This window comes from Leucoraja erinacea, chromosome 5, assembly GCF_028641065.1.
Source record: "Leucoraja erinacea ecotype New England chromosome 5, Leri_hhj_1, whole genome shotgun sequence".
NCBI lineage: Eukaryota > Metazoa > Chordata > Chondrichthyes > Rajiformes > Rajidae > Leucoraja > Leucoraja erinaceus.
This window is the reverse complement of record NC_073381.1, coordinates 32,620,106-32,638,680: the sequence shown is the minus strand read 5'-3', so window position 1 is coordinate 32,638,680 and position 18,575 is coordinate 32,620,106. Positions and strand designations below refer to the sequence as shown.

The following is an 18,575-nucleotide window of genomic DNA, read 5'->3' as shown; positions in this document are numbered from 1 at the left end:
TGTGGGTTCCTTCCTTTACTGAACCCCACTGACTGCCAAAATGGGGAGAGTGGAGGTAACGGCCATAGTGGGACTGGAGCAGTGCCAGACCTGTAAGAGACCTGTCTTATTTCTGATGTAAATGTCACATCCTGGCCAAGAATCGAATGCTCTGATGTTTACTCAATGAATATTCATTTTAAGCTACAATAAGCGGATTTATGTGTGTGCGGATTTATGTGTGCATGTATGTGTGTGTTTGCACGCATGGAAGTGTGCGTATGTATGTGTGGATCGGTGGGTAGATTGTCGCAGTCATTCACTGGCACGCCATTATCATAAGTAATTCACTCATTGTTTAAATAATTTGACCAAATAAACAGTGAAACGATCCACATTAAAATAAAACTTTAATCATTTTTTTCCACAATTTATTTATTTTGTGTACTTTGAACATTTACAAATGATGCAATGCACTGGTAGGACATGCCTACGGTCAGTGTGCGACAGTTGCTGTTTGTTGACTATGACTTGTCGTGGATCGAAGCAGTCTCTTTGGGGCAGGCTCATCTGCTTCACCATCAGGAACTGCCTCTTGAGGTGATTCACCTGCTTCAGGCTTTTCAGCGTCTTGAACTCAATTGAAAGAGGAAAAAGAAAACAGAAAAGGAATGAAAAGTAAAATAAATCAACGTCCTCAAATATATCTTTTCATTTTTCAAAGTAACATCATATGACCATATGTAAAAAGAATTGTTGTTTGAGTCCTATCATTACCTTTCTTCCTTCTAGACTTTGCTATCGCTCGATTTATTGTTGTTATGTTGCAGCAGCACTGTGCATGATAACCCGGGATACACTGCTGCCTCCTAATAATAGAAGTTAATATGTGTCGGGGTGTATTTTACATCTTTTCATGTTTTATATTATGTAAGACAATATCGACATATCAATGAGGAAATTACACGTGTATGCATGTCCAGGTAGATGGGATGGCAAGTCTGCAAATTGTCAAATTAGTGTTCATTAAAGCACAGTGAATGTCCACACAAAACACTTCTGAAGAGTGGAGGGGCAGAAGCTGCAGAAAAAAAAAATCTCATTTTACTTAGGTCTGCATGGACTTCGATTCATAAAATGTCAATCTCTTCTTAATGTCAATGAGACTGACACTGTAATTTACAGCCATAGATAAGACTTCAAGTTCAAGTGCAGGAACAGAGGGTGCAGAATAGCTAGAGAAAAACATCTCATAGTACCTAGGTCTGCATGGACTTCAATTCATAACATTCAAACCTCTTCTTATTGTTAATGAGAATAACACTGTTACCATAGAAAAAACTAGTTCAAGTTCACATATCACCAATTCATTTCTACAGAAAAATCAACCATTTCTGACCATTTCTCACTGCAATGGAAGCCTATAAATAGCGATCGATATCCCTCCGTTTTTCTCCCGTTGTCGGGGTCTGAAAACGGCCGCTACAGACGGCACTATGTACAGCCTCCCCCCACCCGCCCGCGGAGATGATCCGCGGCTCCGCTTTCGCGAATCGGCCGCTTATTAATTGAGACCGCGGCTTCACTTTACCGCGAGTACCTAGGCTCCGCGATCGGAGCACTTTTTCCCGGTAAGTTATCGCAGGCAGCTCCGAGATTAGCTGTTAAAGACTTATTACTCTACAACAAGCTGGCATCAGTGACAATGTTTAATTGACTGTGTTATGGAAACATATAGTTTTGGCCCTCAATTTCATGAATGAATGAATGCAATTTTGAATGAATGAATGAAGTAATGAATGAATGAATTTATTCACATTATGAAAGGGTGCAATTAAATTAATTAAACTCCATACAGATAGATTTTCATAAATTCATACTTTAGATCTTACCTTTCAGTTAGAGTTGATTCCTGGCTGTTTTAATCTTTGTGTTCCAGCACCTCAGCAGCGACTTTGCTTTCAAGGCTTTCTTGTACTTCCATCCACTTAGCAGCACTTTCTTCAGCCTTTTTAATGCTTTTCTCACTAAATACAATTACCTTGCTGCAACTTTCCACAACATTTATTCCACAGAACAACAAATCGGAATCTCCAGTAAAACAGGCACCAGTGAAGCCCCCTCAGCCATGTTGTGTGCTAGCCTAAAGCAAAGCGTGTGATTGGCCAACTGGCAGACAACTCAATGTTAAACGTGCTTTGATTGGACTAAAAATTACCCGAAATATTTCCGTTTTTTCTCTAATTTAATAAAAATGTGCAAGTCTTGTTCATAATGAGTTTCAGGGGTTATTTATATAATTTTTTTTTACACAATTTGTGAAAATTTCATGTAGTTTGGTGACTTGGATCACAAAACTGCAGAATAAAGCTCCTCGGCCCACAGCCAATATTGATGAGAAGAGACAATGATCCTTAATGATAGATGCCACATTCTTAGAAGGCTTCAAAGGAAAGGGGGGGTGTGGAGGGTGGGGGGGTGGCTGTTCCTGTGATGGACCCCATTAAGTCTCTTGAATTCCTGCTTGTTGGAATTATTATCTCAAGCCACATGCAACCAGTCAGGTTAAATTCTACAATACACTTACAGAAGTTTGTTATCTTGTTCTGCGACGAGAAGAGAGCAGGACAAGTCGGATCAATTACGATGTTTACATCCAAGAATTAAAGCTGCTAACCCACCCCTCCAATGAGTACCAATCATTCAAAGCTATGCAGTCTGCTGCACATCATAAACAGTGATGGACAATTAAGAGATGCAGGAAAATCACCATCCTCAACTACTGCTTCACTTATCAAATGAAAAAGACCAAAGCTGAAGCATTTACAGCGCATTAAGATAAAGTGCCAAGTGGATGGTCCATCTGCTCCCTGGTGAGATGCCAATGATCAGATGTCTGTCTTCAACCAATTTGTTTCACTTCATGTGGTGTCAAGAACACCTGATTGTATCTTGTATTTTCTGTTTTTGTTTTGTTTCAATTTATCCTCTTACTTTGATAGGCCCTGATAATTAATATCGTCCACAAAACCTGTTCATTACTATGTTCCATCCAGCAATAGGTAATCCTATGCATCATTGATAATGCATGATAATGTGTTTAAAAAATATATATTTTGAAGCAAATGGGGTAGGAAATCAGATGAAGTATATGCCAATAATAGAGGCTGATTGATGTTCTGTTCATGATGAAAATTTCAAATACAGCATTGTGGTATGGTAGTATTTCCTCTGCTGGGCAGAGACAACCCAGCGATTGGCAAGAGAGGAAATTTAAAGAAAATCTGCCAATTTTCTCATTTTTATTGTTGTAAAATAATAATTATGACAGTGGGAATTTCTTCAGTTTTGTTTTACCATTGGCCTGTAATTCTGACACTACATCAGGAAAAATGTATTTTGATACCAGTCTTATAAACAAGATTTAATTAATGAAATGTAAATCGTTGCTCACAAATTTACTGCATTGCAACTGAATCTCTGACGATTGTCGTTCAATGTTATGTCGATCATTCAGTAATGCAAAGAGCATTGTATTTATTGCCATTTAATAAAAGTTTATGTTAGTTCATTTTGTATCCTAATTGATATTGGATTTCAATGCACGTTGAATATACTGCTTTGAACAATAAATGTTCAAGACTTTTTGAAATCATGATTTATACTGACAGTCATCATTAGTTTAAAATCCATTTGATATGTTCAGACATTTTATCTATATAATTAAAAGTCTAAACGTGACCACTTCCTGTTTACACTGTATATTGATTTTAGAAAAAATGCTATCAAGTACGGCTGTGATTTTTGGCCATCTTACTCAGAATCTCCCTCCACTCATCAGGTGCCGAGAATTGTTTTCATCGATGAAAAATAAGAGTTATTAGTGTTTAAAAATGTTGAGATTCTGTCTGCTGTCAATCAAGCCATATAGGCCACGTCTTTTCCTGTGGGAGGTGGAGGGACTATAAACCTGGAAGTGTGGGCGTGGCTCAGTCTCTGCAAGTTGGGGGCGGGAGAGGTCACGACTCTCTATCTTGAAGGCCTTGCACCCTGCTTGAAATGGTATGAAACTGCACTTGAATTTGGTGGCCTTGCACCCTCCTTGAAATGGTATGAAATTGCACTTGAGTTTGGTGGCCTTGCACCCTGCTTGAAATGGTAGGAAACTGCACTTGAGTTGGGTGGCTTTGCACCCTGCTTGAAATGGTATGAAACTGCTCTCGAGTTTGGTGGCCTTGCACCCTGTTTGAAGTGGTATGAAACTGCACTTGAATTTGGTGGCCTTGCACCCTGCTTGAAGTGGTATGAAACTGCACATGAATTTGGTGGCCTTGCACCCTGCTTGAAGTGGTAGGAAACTGCACTTGAATTGGTGGTCTTGCACCCTACTTGAAATGGAATTTCAAGGAATAGCCACAAGTCAACTGCCAGCCCACCAGCCATGAGTGAAATCACTGATGTATTTCATTTCCTCCTAGTAAAATGGTTTATGTCGCTGATTTTTTTAATTGTTTTTCGTGACGTGTTTTTGAAAATGTCTTGAAGGTAAAACACTTGCAATGTCTTATTTTCATCAATATAATTAGAAGTAATTTCACACACTACTATACCTCACAGCGCATCAATTAGTCTGTAGTTAATGTATAAAATTAATTACACTCTGTTCAAAAGTACTAAAATTGCCAATGTTTCTGTTGGCCTGGAAATTGAAAGCTGATTTTTCTCCTGCGAGTACTTGCAAACATGGCAAATAACCTAATCTCTAATTTGTAATTGAAACTACACCAAATATTAATTTGCCGAATGCAACATGATTTCGTAGCACTGTTACGGAAGGAATGAATCGCCCTTTCAAATCATGCCATCACTCCTCATCTATTTGTTTAATGCCTGCCCTGCTCCCCCCCCCCCCCCCCCCCCCCCCCCTGAAATATTCTCTTTGGTTTACATAGCTGCAAGTGGAAGATAATTAAATTCTGCAACTTCTTATATTTGCCCACTGCAGTAACTAATTTATACTTGTACAAACTCCCTTCAGCACGAAAATGCACCTTTCAAATGTTTCTCTTATGTATGCTTGCTGTCCCAGCTGGGGCATATTGCGGCGCCTCCAGACAATACAATTAGTATATTTCTGGCAGGCTTGGTATGGTCTGCAAGGCTGGCATTTGCCCTTGAGAAGATGGTGGTGAACAGGCTTCTTGAATCTTTGTAGTCCTTCTGGTTAAGGTATTTTTGCATTGCATTGGACAGGGAATTCCAAAATTTGGCACATGGTGTTGGTGAAGGACAGGTGACACATTTCCAAGTTGGGATGGGGCATGACTTGGAGGGGAAAACTGATGCACATGATGTTACAATGCACTTGTTGCCGTTTTCATTGGTGGTCCAGAGCATGGTTTTGAGCGCTTCTTTGAGACTAACCTGGACAATTAACATAAGTTTATTTTGTATGTGGTACATACTGTTGTCAATGTGCACTGGTAGTGGAGAATATGAATCTTTAGTGATTGATGGGATATTGATATTGGATTGTTAATGTTTTGTACTAAGATAGTGAAAAGGTTTATTTTGCGTACTTTCTAGATAAATCATCAATACATGCGTTTATCAGGTGGTACAAGAAAAAGTAAACCAGTGCGAAATATGGCGTTACAGCAACAGAGAAATGCAGATTTTTTTTAAAGTGCCAGATTCAGCACAAGATAGATTGGAAATATATCCTTGGTTTATGAGAAGTGCATTCAAGAGTCTGATAACAGGAGGGATGCAGCCATTCCTGAATCTGGTGTAGAAGCTTTCAAGTTTTTATCTTCTGCCCAATGGAAGAGGGAATGACCAGGGTGTGAGCTTTAAAGGCTGCGTGAAATGTGGATGGAGTCGGGGAGGATTACTTAAGGATACCTCGCCTCCAAACATCTCCAGTCACCGCTGCCTGAAGAAGGGTTCCGACCTGATACGTCGCCCATTACTTTTCTCCAGAGATTATGTGTGACCCACTTTTTGTGTCTACTGCAATATTTATGTGACTTATCCAGTTAAATGTATTGTCAATAGTGACCTTCAGCATGATTGGTGATTTACTCGGCAATGGTAATGCCATTACATGTCTTGTGAGTGATTAGATGATCGTTACAAGACACTTTTGTGGCACTTAGCATTCCTTCCCTGAATGTTGTCCACTGTTGCTGCACGCAGGCATGGACTGCATTATTTGCTGAATTTTGCCTGGTATTGAACATTTGAGAAGAGATGAGCAAACGTTGCCATTTCTGCAGATGCAAGAAAGGTTCTTGATTAAACAGTTGAAGATGGTTGGGCCCGGAACACTGCCCTGACATTACTGTCCTAAGTAATGTCCTCGGGTTGGGAACATTGACACCAGCCAGCTTGGTTTGCGTCAGCCATGACTCGTGACACTGGAGGATTTTCTCTCTAATGAGCTTTGTGTTATCTGTATGACACCTTGATTGGCAGGTCAGTCACACCCTCCTTGTTATAAATGTTGGTTTAATACAATTGGTATTTGCTAAAAGCAAACTGCTGGAGGAATTTGGTGGTCGGGCAACATTTATGGAGGGACGTGGACAGATGACATTCTGAGTCGAGACCTGTCCTGGACCATCACATAGGTGGAATTGCAGACGTTTAAAATATCACCTGGTTTATTCTTAGATGCATTATATTTTGATAACTGCATATATTTGTTCTTGAACGACTTAAATTAAAAGTGGAAAGCTACATAACCTGAATATGAGTGATGCTTACATTTTAGTTTGAAATTGTAACTAGTGCAAACTCATTACGTGTTTAAATCAGTTCAACTTTTCTTGATAGATTTGTTGATAATTGTCGTGACTTGGTGGCATTGCCTGTGAATGAACAAAGACATCAAGATCCAGATTGGTGTGAAGAACCAAATTTAAGGTAAAAATAATGCACTTTATTATTTATTTCTATTAATCGCCCAGTTGTGTTAGCAAATTAGCATACATTGCTTCAAATGTGCTAAGAAATTATGGATCACAAAGTGGAAGTAAGTATGGAGCAAATAGGTAGTTAAAATGATCCATGAGACTAAGGAGGTCAATGGAAAATCAGATTGATTCATCGTGAAGCAAGGATAGATAGTCAGACCAGTGACTACCGTTAATATTTTACAAGGAAAGAATGTACATGGCAGCAATATGATGATGACAAAGTGGAGGTTTGTAATTAAACTGGTCTGAATTGGTAATACAGGAAGCACAAAGCTAGTAAATTTACAGTCCTGACGTATGTTTAAAGGGCCACATTTTGGATAAAAAAATGTCTGGCATTGTATATAAAGTATTTTGACATATTGTTGATTGTTCACCACAGCCATTAGGCTATTAAACACAACAAATAAGCTATGAGCTCTGAACTGCAAAAGACTATATTATTATTTGTACTATATTTTTTTATATTTATTGAACTTTTTCTTTTTTTTACCATTATATACAATGTTTACATATTTACATATTCTGTTGTGCTGCAGCAAGTAAGAATTTAATTGTCCCATCCAGGACATATGACAATAAAACACTCGACTCATGACTTGACTCTTGAATGACTAAAGAGTTTCAGTCAACATGCACTTGTTGAGTTAGAAATTAGCGCAATAGACAATAGTTGGAGGAGTAGGCCATTTGGCCCTTCGAGCCAGCACCATTCAATGTGATCATGGCTGATCATCCCCAATCAGAACCCCGTTCCTGCCATCTCCCCATATCCCCTGACTCCGCTATTTTTAAGAGCCTAAAGGTACATGCACTAGTCATCTACACTATCTAGCTCTCTCTTGAAAGCATCCAGAGAACCTGCCTCCACCACCCACTGAGGCAGAGAATTCCACAGCAACAAACAATATGCCAGAGAAACTTAGTGCACTAAACAATATTTGTAGGTGAAGGAATTGTTCAACTTTTTTGAGTTCAGTCCCTGCATCCTGTCTAAGAGTGGAGAGGGATGGTAGCCAGAGTTAAGGAGAGGGGGTAGAGATGAGAAAGGGCTCAATTGGTGATTGGTGGACCGTGCTTGGCATGGCGAAGTTGAAGAAGTTTTCCTCCTCTCTTGGGGAGTTCACCTGCCTCCCCCTCTCTCCCAACTCTACCCCACCTGCTCCCCAACCCAGCTCCATCTCAGATTATATTTCACCCGCCTCGTCCCACCTATCACCTTTGGGCTCTTCTATCTCTATTTCCTCTTTCCTTAGTGTTAAACCAGTCAACTTCTCTCTCGAGTCATGATGCAGAGATTCGACCTGCTGAGTTCCTCCAGCTGATTGTTGCTCCGGATCCCGACATAGAGTTGTCTGTATCTCAAGCCATAGACATGGCATTGCATTAGATTCTCTCCTGGGACAGCACAAAAAGAGTTGCCACATACCAATGGCATTTTGCAAATTTCAAGTTTTAAGTTACTGAAAATATCAAGTCTGATCTAGGCCTAGGGAGCAATGCAGTATCTTGGTGTTGTATATCTAGTTGTACCAAACAAAATTATAGCCTCAATATTGTATATCCATCAATGGCATTTCACCACGACTAGTTTGCTAGTTTGCTTTGTTGATAAATGAATGTTTCCTTTCACCATTATTATAATATCGTTACGCACGTGAGTTTACCTGTTCAATCTGTTAATATTCAGTGCTTGTTCTTTTCCTGCAGAATGATGACCAATTGTAGTCCGCAAGATGCAGCTGAGTTTCTTTACGAAGAGCAGCCTGACATGTTGAAATATAGAACTGCTACCCCCTCTATTGAGACTCTCGCTCAGTGGTATCAAAATCGTGCAGAAGAGATTGAGAGTTACTCTAGACAGGTGAGTGGAGGGGCAAAAATTGTTCTGCATGTTTAATCACTTTGATACAAAAATAAAATAGTATATTAATGGAAGTGAGATTTCCAAAGTAAATTTAATCAATGTTCAGGGTTATGAACAGCAAGCAAGTAAGGTGTGAAACAAAATTATAAAAAAAAAGTAAGAAAAAGCTTAGAAGGATTTGAGTTTACAAATTGAAGCTGAAATATGAGAAATTGTGTTATTCATAAAACATTAGGAAAAAGCTATTTGCTTTGTCATTCAATCAGTTTCATTTTTGTGGTGATGCAAAATGTAATTATAACCACAGATGAAGATCAAGCTTCCAAGTGAGGAACTTTCCTATTTCCTTGGTAGTTGACCTTCACTTTATTTTATGAAAGAGCATTGAGGCATAGCTGCTTTTGAAGATTATTGATATTCAGTGTCACTTGCATGCCAGTGAACAGGGCACAACTTTGTTTGCATCAAAGGCACATAAGCTCTCAGTTCCTAAAAATTGGCCTGCCGTAATACCACCAGTAACAATAATGCATAGTTAATTGCTCTAATTCTTTTCAGTTTCATCTGATTTTTTTATTTCCACTGTCAACTTTCATGGTCAGCAAAAACTGTGATGCTTTAAGTGACCATGTGGTGGCACCAAATCTCAATTTGTGTGACCTATTTTAAAGCAATCTGATAACATGATGAACTAAATTCCAACAATTATTAAATGAAATGTGCAGCAAGTTCACATACATTTTAAGAGAAAGTGAAGCGATGAATAATTGTAGATTTAAATAAAATGATCTGTAACTGTTTAGACATTTGTAAAGAGATAAGGCAAATGCTTGACCAGATTAATTTTGTAATGACAATATTATACTATAATGTTTATTTCTGCTTTAATTTTGTTAACTGGAATTCCTCGCTACTACTCAACTCACCTTTTTTGTTGTGTTATCTTGCTCCGTAATGTAAGGTATGTTACTTTGCAAAATTCTGAGTAATCTGTTTCAGTGACCAAAAGTGAGTCCTTGATTAACAAGTTTCTAGTTGTAATCCACCATAACACACTACCTACGGTGGTAGTCTCAATGATTTTGAAGATGGTAGAATAGTAGATGGTAGACATTGCAGTAAAATCAATGTTTAAATGGAGGGGAACATAGCATAGTGGATGCTAGATAATATGGATAGGACTTGACGAGACCGTTAGTTTAAAACTTGCATTATTCATGAACAATCTTTCACAAAAACTTTTGATCTGTTCAACAACTTTCTTAATTTGCCTTCAGGTGGATTGTGCCCTATCTCTAATAAGACTTGGTAAGGAAAGAAATATCCCGGGATTAGAGGCTCTCTGTGATGATCTGATCACTCTGGAAACGCTTGTATATGAAGCAGGGGCTGACCCAACCCTTTCATTGAAGGAGATGCAACAGATGAAAGACATTGATAAACTGAGGCAATTACTGATCAATGTACGGTATTCAAATGTAAATTCAGCCTTAGATTATAAGCATTGTATTTTAGTAATTGCATTTTTGATGTAATATGATAATTTAATATATCAAAGTAATTTGTGTTTAAGAACAATAACTCTTTGGTCCACCCCCCATCACTTGCTGTGCCTGGAGAACAGATGGCACATTTATTCCAAGACTCCATAAATTCCATCTTGAGTATTATGTGCAAAGTAAATTTGTTGGTGGCTTTTTGGTAGATTATTTTTCTCAATTATCACCATGATTAAAATGAAACCCATATCAAATACAATGTCTGGATGTTCCAAGCTAAGAGCTTTATGATTTCACACAATGAATAAAAATAACATTGAAAAGTATCTGATTTAGTTAAGGATTGAGAAAAAACATTATTCTTTCTCCCCATCAAAGGGTATCAAGATATGTGTTGACAATGTGTAATTAATATATTTTTCTGTTATATTTTGGCAGTCCTCTGAAGAAATGTATATAAAGAATGTGTTCCAATGGGTGGTTCCCTTCCTGCACCGTTGTGAGAGTAAAAATACAGGATTGGCAGATGAATTGCTCAAAGAATATTTAGTAACAGAAGCACACGAAGACTTAAAATATCCCTTGAAGATATTTCAGCAATCTAAGCCTGATGTATGTTTGTACCTTTTTTATCTTTCATTGGTGATTGTGATACCTATTAAGGCAAAATTGGTTTATTAAGGCAAGACTTAGTTTACCAAATACATAATTAAGCAGCCAGCTCCCAAGTTTCTACTGTAATAATTCAATTATGAAGTTGTGTAAAACTGTAATCACACGGGATTAATGTAACTGGACTGGCCAATGTTTTTCTTTGGCATTTTTGAAGAAGAGGATTATGAAAAACGCATCTTCCACTGCTAGTACTTAAAGCATCATTAATTTCTGATGGGGTTCCAGTTAGGAGGTAAAGAGCATGAATTACATTTTATGCTGTCATACAACCAATTTGCAATTATATTTGTTCAAATGTAATGATTAAGACTAATGATATCTTGTCTGACTTAGTGATGCAGCAAGATATAAAGGTTGCTTTCAGTGGACAAGTTAGCAGATGGACATTATTTAACTTTTTTTTTAAATGCAGTCCCCTATGTTTGTTCATTGACGGAGGCTGGTAGTTCTTGTGTACGTATTCTCATGCCAGCTTTCAAATTGAGATTTGAAATTTAATTTGATGATGATTTATATGCATTTTCTCAGGTCTTTATTTTAATTGGATTATTCCTTCCTTTCTATTCCTCTTTAGTGTCAGCAGAAAATTATTCCTGATCAACAGCAGTTGATGGCAGTAGCCCTCAAATGTCTGTACAATTGTGACCGAGATGATCAGCTAGCTCTTTGTTATGATATACTTGAATGTTTGCCACAGAGGGGTTTTGGGTAAGTGTGATAAAAGCAACAGCGAATTACATGTTACAAATTTAGTTTCTGAAGATTCATTATGAATTATGTTCTGAAAATATGAATATACTTAAAAGTAAATGATCGTCATTACATTTTCTATCTGTACCTCAGTTCCCCAAATGCTTTTCGTTTACTTGTGTTTGGCGTTCATGAGACCTTCTTCCAATTTGGGAGAGGTGTGGGTTGGAGACGGCAGTTGGAATGCAGAAGTAATCTTCATTCCTGTTGTCCTTTCGGAGCAGCAGATATGGTGTGCAGAGCTACATTTCCAAAGAATACAAAATTAATACAAAAGGATGAAATAGAATCGTTGATGTAGATACAGTGAAACGCCCAAATTCTGGCACCCTTGATGTTTTATAGTGCTGGGCTAACAGATGTTCTGGATTATTGCTTGTTAACTCATAATACCCAAGCAAATATTTTCTTATATTGCACAATAGTATATTCAATTTTTCACTGCACTCACAGTGCCCTCCATAATGTTTGGGACAAACACCCATAATTTATTTTTTTGCCTCTGTACTCCACAATTTGATATTTGTAATAGAAAAAAAATCACATGTGGTTAAAGTACACATTGTCAGAATTTAATAAAGGGTATTTTTATACATTTTGGTTTCACCATGTATAAATTACGGCTGTGTGTTATACATAGTCCCCCCCCAATACAGAACTATAATGTTTGGGACACATGGCTTCATAGGTGTTTGTAGTTGCTCAGGTGTGTTTAAATGCCTCCTTAATGCAGGTACAAGATAACTCTTTGCACCTAGTCTTTCATCCAGTCTTTCCAATGCCTTTGAAAACTTTTATTGCTGTTTATCAACATGGACCAAAGTTGTGCCAATGAAAGTCAAAGAAGCCATTATGAGACTGAGAAACAAGAATAAAACTGTTAAGAGACATCAGCCAAACCTTAGGCTTACTAAAATCAACTGTTTGGAACATCATTAAGAAGGAAGAGAGCACCGGTGGGCTTACTAATCGCAAAGGGACTGGCAGGCAAAGGAAGAACGCCACAGCTGATGACAGAAGAATTCTCTCTATAATAAAGAAAAATCCCCAAACACCTGTCTGATCAGAAACACCATTCAGGAGTCAGGCATGAATTTATCAATGACCACTGTCCAGAGAAGACTTAATGAACAGAAATATAGAGGCTACACTGCAAGATGCAAACCACTGGTTATCCGCAAAAATAGGATGGCCCGGTTACAGTTTGCCAAGAAGTACTTAAAAGAGCAACCACAGTTCTGGAAAAAGGTCTTGTGGACTGTGAGACAAAGATTAACATATCAGAGATGGCAAGGGCAAAGTAAGGAGAAGGAACTGCCTAAGATCCAAAGCATTCCACCTCATCTGTGGTAGGGGTGTAGCATAATGAATTCTATAGTGTATAGACATATCCTATCTTCTCAAGTTCAAACAAATGCCTCAAAACTCATTGGCTGGCGGTTCATTCTACAGCAAGACAATTATCCCAAACATACTGCAAAAGCAACAAAGGAGTTTTTCAAAGCTAATAAATGGTCAATTCTTGAGTGACCAAGTCAATCACCCGATCTGAACCCAATTGAGCATGCCTTTTATATGCTGAAGAGAAAACTGAAGGGGACTTGCCCCCAAAACAAGCATAAGCTAAAGATGGCTGCAATACAGGCCTGGCAGAGCATCACCAGAGAAGACACCCAGCAACGGGTGATGTCCATGAATCGCAGACTTCAAGCAGCCGTTGCATGCAAATGATATACAACTGAGTATTCAACATGACTACTTTAATTTACATGACATTGCTGTGTTCCAAACATTATGGTGCCCTGAAATGGGGGGACTATGTATAAACACTGCTGTAAATTCTACATGGTGAAACTAAAATGTATAAAAATGGCCTTTATTAAAATCTGACAATATGCACTTTAACGACATGTGATTTTTTTTCTATTACAAATCTCAAATTGTAGAGTACAGAGGCAAATAAAGAAATGATTGGTCTTTGTCCCAAACATTATGGAGGGCACTGTATGTTTGAAGGATGAGGGAAAGACACAAGCTCTGGGTCACTAACCAATCCATCTTCCAGATCTTGTTCGCAGTTCTGGTGTCGCTGTGCTGTACTCTGTGCCTGTGCTGCACTCTGAACCCCAGGCAGAATAAACACTGGCATGTTGGATTTAATGATCAATTACTGTGCTGTTAATTCTGTATTACTGCTGCATATTGAGCTCTTTTGGTTTGGCTAATATTTTCATTTAAAATTTGAGTGTATTCATCTACAAAAATCTTGGATGCTTGGAATGCCATCTAAAGTGTGCCCTAATGGCGATCTCTAGCACAAAACTTGTGAGAATTCATAGGCTGATGTTTTGTAATATTTTTAGTGCTCCTGCATTTTCCTGCTGTGTGTATTTCTATAAAATCTCTGTTTAAAATTCTCAATAAGCTAATTCCACTTCATGTTTGCAAGGCAAGCTTCTGGATGTATGGTAATAGATAGTAATCCCACCTAAAACTGCAATCAATTTATTTGTTTTGAAGTTCATTTTTTCAATGTTCTACATCTTTGAATTTACTTTCGAAAAATTCAATACAAAAATCAATAAAAAATCTTGAGTATGATGCCCTTAAAATTATTGCACAAATAAAATATTTCAAGGTGAAATATGATACAAGTTCAGCATTTGCAAAGTTGATTATGTTAATTTCATATGGTTTTCTGGCATATGCTAATGCCACCACAAGCACCAGGGTTGACAGCATGAAGTAGTGTGATCATTTAATTCATTCTGCATTCAGGGTGGTCCCCACATTCTTGGCAGTGAGCATGTCATTCTGAGAATGAGATTTACCAGACCTTGATTTACTTGGAGTCACAAATGGGTGCACGCTGTTGTCCCATTAATCAAAGCTGCATGATGTGTTGTTGATAACCTGTTTTCACAGGGATATTCTTGTTATGCATATCTCCTTTGTTTTTTAATTTTTCAATCATTTGTTTCTGTTGGACATGTTGTTAAAATGTTGAAATTGGGTTTCATAAGAGACTGCAGATGGTGAAATCTTAAGCAAAAAAAAATAGCTGCTGGAGGAACTCAGTGAGCCAAGCAGCATCTGTGGAGGCAGATGGCCGGATAACGTTTTGGATCAGAGCCTTTCAGACTGTAAAGGTCCAAAATTGAAACAGTGCCCGATCATCTCCCTCCGCAGATGCGGCCTGGCCGGCTAAGTTCCTCGAGCACTTTATTTTCTTGTGCTGAAATTAGCAATCAGAACTGGATCTTGAATCAGTTTCATAGCAGACAATCTGATGCAGTATCATTCCCTAAGCTTCTTAAATGGAAACTTTGTATGACAGAGAAGGTTTGTGAACTTTATTAAAAAAAAGCTAAGGCTGCATCTTAAATGTTTTGAAAGCCAATAATGTTAATTGGAGAAAATCGGCAGCAATTTGTGCTTGTATGATCCCCAATTTACAAATGCAAATGGTTCTGTAACCTTGTCCGTAAGTCAATCTATTCATGGGTCAGAGTGGTGTTAACTCAGCGAGAGTCAAAAGAGAAAGTAACAAAAGGTAAAAGGACAGAAATGTTGAGCTGAACTTTGCAACATCTCTAAGTATAATAGTATTAACCCAGCTCCACTTAAAATGTTGGAGATTTAAAACTACAAAATAGTGACAAAGACATGGGATGGTGCAAATAATGGGACTTTATTCTGAACACAATTACTAACTTCATTAATGTTAAGTGTCAGGCATCCAATGATTTTAAACAGAATCCCACACTTCTTGGTACTGCAATAACTTTAGTATTCATTCATAAGTGCAGTGATTGTAAGTGTTGTAAATCAGCAGTTTTGTTGGTCAGTGACTTCCTGCATAGGGCAGTTGTTCTGTGTTAACTAACTTATTAACTAGAGATATTTGGAAACAAAATTTTCCATGGGTTTCCTCGTAATATGTTGTATGGCATGCACTAATTGTATCTGAGTGATAAATGTCATGATCTCTAATTTATGATGAGAATGTTTAAATTTATACTCATAATTTCTAATGTTACTATGGTCTCAAATAGAGTTTCAATTGATCTCACGGATTTTACAGACCTTGCTTTGTTCGGTTCTAGTGATCTCTAACTTTTTGTTGGATTATGGAATGCACTATATCTTCCAGTGGACTGAAATATGCTTGGGATGTTAAGGACATCTTGGACAAAAAGGCTTAATATTTTATTTTGATTTTTCAGAAAAGACTGATCTGGCTTTGTGTCAAAATGTTGCATTGGGGAATATATTTTAATCAGAGTTTTGCAGTAATTGGAATTTAATGTGTATTAAAGGAGGGATTCAAAAGGAATCAAGGAACTTCTGCAGTGTTTTATCAACTGAAATTCTATTTGAGGACACAAAAATAGAAACTGAATGTAAAACCTGTGAAAAAGCAAACCCAGCATATTCATGGTATTTTTCTATTATTTTCATCTTGTTTTTACTTCAGTGAAGACACAGAAGTGACTAAAGCTTTACATGATCAAGTTGACTTGTTGGAACAACATTTAAGGTATAAGTTTATTAATTTACTGAAAATATATTTTCTTTAAGAATTGCATGTAGTACAAGTATTTGCAGCAATAATATATGTTGCAACATGTACAAGTAATTTTCTTATATAAGGTAATTCTTGTTATAAGGTAATAATTATAACAAGACAGTCTCTTTTTAGGTTTTTCACTATTGTATTCCTTATCAGCCTCCATCAGTTTGGCAATTCATTACCTTTCAGGTCTTTTGATAATGTTCATATTTACAGTGATAACTATCAGAAAATAGTAAACGCTGTTAGATGCTAAAATCCTTGTTGTTGAATCCTTGTTGAAGATTGAGAATGTAATCTTGCTTTTAGAAGGGTAGCATTCTTAAAGGTAATGAACACTAAGAGTGCAGAACCTCAACCATTGGGCAATTTGTTCAATTCTGCCATGTCACAAATGGGTTTAATTTGCAATAATTTTCAGTTGGGTTAAAAACCCTACCACTTACATTCTCAAAATATATATTCAGATTTCAGGAATAATATATATTCAAATTTCAGGAATAATAATGATATTCTGTGATGTTTTTTGCAATGGTGCTTTTATTGTCACATGTGTGAAGTGCTAACACAGATAAATTATTTTTCTCACAAACTGTCCAATAGAGTATTGCCATACCCCCAATTTCTGATTAGCAAGTGTACATAAATAGTCTACTGAGCCTGCATTCAAGAGGTGCCATATTTTGGCGCCATTTTCCAAGTCCATGCTCTAGTTCTTATGACCCATTCCAGGCAAGTCCCAGGCTGTTGCGGGTGTCTAGCCATTGCTTTCCTTGGATGCGATGTCCCTCTCCTCGCCAGTCCTCCTTTGTTTTCCAAGGGTGCCTCCTGCAGTCAATCTCGAGGACGCCATGGGCCAGACCCCAGTTTCCTATCCTCTCCTACCGGCTTTATCCTTGACCAATGTTGTCACTCGCTCCCTCCTCCCGGTCTCTAACCAATTGGATTCTTGAACTGTCCCCAGTTTCTTAGGGAAAGAACAATTGAATTGTTAACTTGTTTTCTTTGTTCCTAATATATTTCCTATAACATATCTGGCATTTAATCGAAGATGCTTCCCCATTCGTGTGGAGGAAGCCTTTTCTGTTTCCTTCATTGTACAATACAACCTCTGATTGATTATTAGGACTGGGTGTTACAATCCCTAAGATTTTCACTACAATTGACATTCATGGGGATGACCACCAAGTGAATTTGCTAACAATTAGACACATCTTCAGTTGTGTACCTTAACGTCACTGGGTGTTTGGGCCTTTTATCACCAGACTCCCTCAGTCGCAGGTTGATCAGACCTGGGTGTGTGTCTTATTGTTAGAAACATAGAAAATAGGTGCAGGAGTAGGCCATTCGGCCCTTCGTGCCAGCACCGCCATTCAATATGATCATGGCTGATCATCCAACTCAGTATCCTGTACCTGCTTTCTCTCCATACCCCCTGATCCCTTTAGCCACAAGGGCCACATCTAACTCCCTCTTAAATATAGCCAATAAACTGGCCTCAACTACTTTCTGTAGCAGAGAATTCCACAGATTCACCACTCTCTGTGTGAAAAAAACTTTTCTCATCTCGGTCCTAACAGACTTCCCCCTTATTCTTAAACTATGACCCCTTGTTCTGGACTTCCCCAACATCGGGAATAATCTTCCTGCATCTAGCCTGTCCAACTCCTTAAGAATTTTGTAAGTTTCTATAAGCCTCTAGATGGTCACGTGGCAGCCCAGACAGCATCTTTCCTCTTCAGCCACAGCCAGTGACTGCTCCGTTTGGCAGCATTGGCAAGTTCTTGTTTTCTCAGTTCCTAATATATTTCCTGTAACATATCTGGCATTTAATCGAAGTTGCTTCCCCTTTCGTGTGGAGGAAGCCTTTTCTGTTTCCTTCATTGTACAATACAACCTCTGAATTAAAATGAATGCCGCACTAATGAAAATGTATTAAACAAAGAAATATTATATCTGCAACGGGTGAATATATTGTAGATTTATATTTAGACTAGACTAAGTGGGACCCGTTGGGTCCCATTCTCACACGGGAGGCCTGGTCCCCCAACGCAATATTCCACAACTCACCCATAGCCCCCAACTGCGCAGGCACGGCTGACTCGCGACTTTCTGGATTCACTGACTCATGGCCTTCTGGACTCACGGCTTTCTAGACTTGCTCACGGCTTTCCGGACATGCTCACGGCTTTCGGGAAAGCTGTGAGCGAGTCCGGACACTCACTCACTGACCATGTTCATGTAACAGATAC

General features: G+C 38.2%; 1 protein-coding gene across 1 annotated transcript in view; it reads left to right on the top strand.

Moving 5' to 3' along the window:
• nbas (NBAS subunit of NRZ tethering complex) overlaps positions 1-18,575 on the top strand; it is a 253,972-nt gene that overhangs the window by 57,219 nt on the left and 178,178 nt on the right. The window contains exons 22-27 of the mRNA XM_055635330.1: positions 6,817-6,906; positions 8,670-8,823; positions 10,104-10,289; positions 10,764-10,937; positions 11,575-11,708; positions 16,228-16,290. Coding sequence (XP_055491305.1) covers positions 6,817-6,906; positions 8,670-8,823; positions 10,104-10,289; positions 10,764-10,937; positions 11,575-11,708; positions 16,228-16,290 — 801 coding nt within the window. The remainder of the gene's footprint in view (positions 1-6,816; positions 6,907-8,669; positions 8,824-10,103; positions 10,290-10,763; positions 10,938-11,574; positions 11,709-16,227; positions 16,291-18,575) is intronic.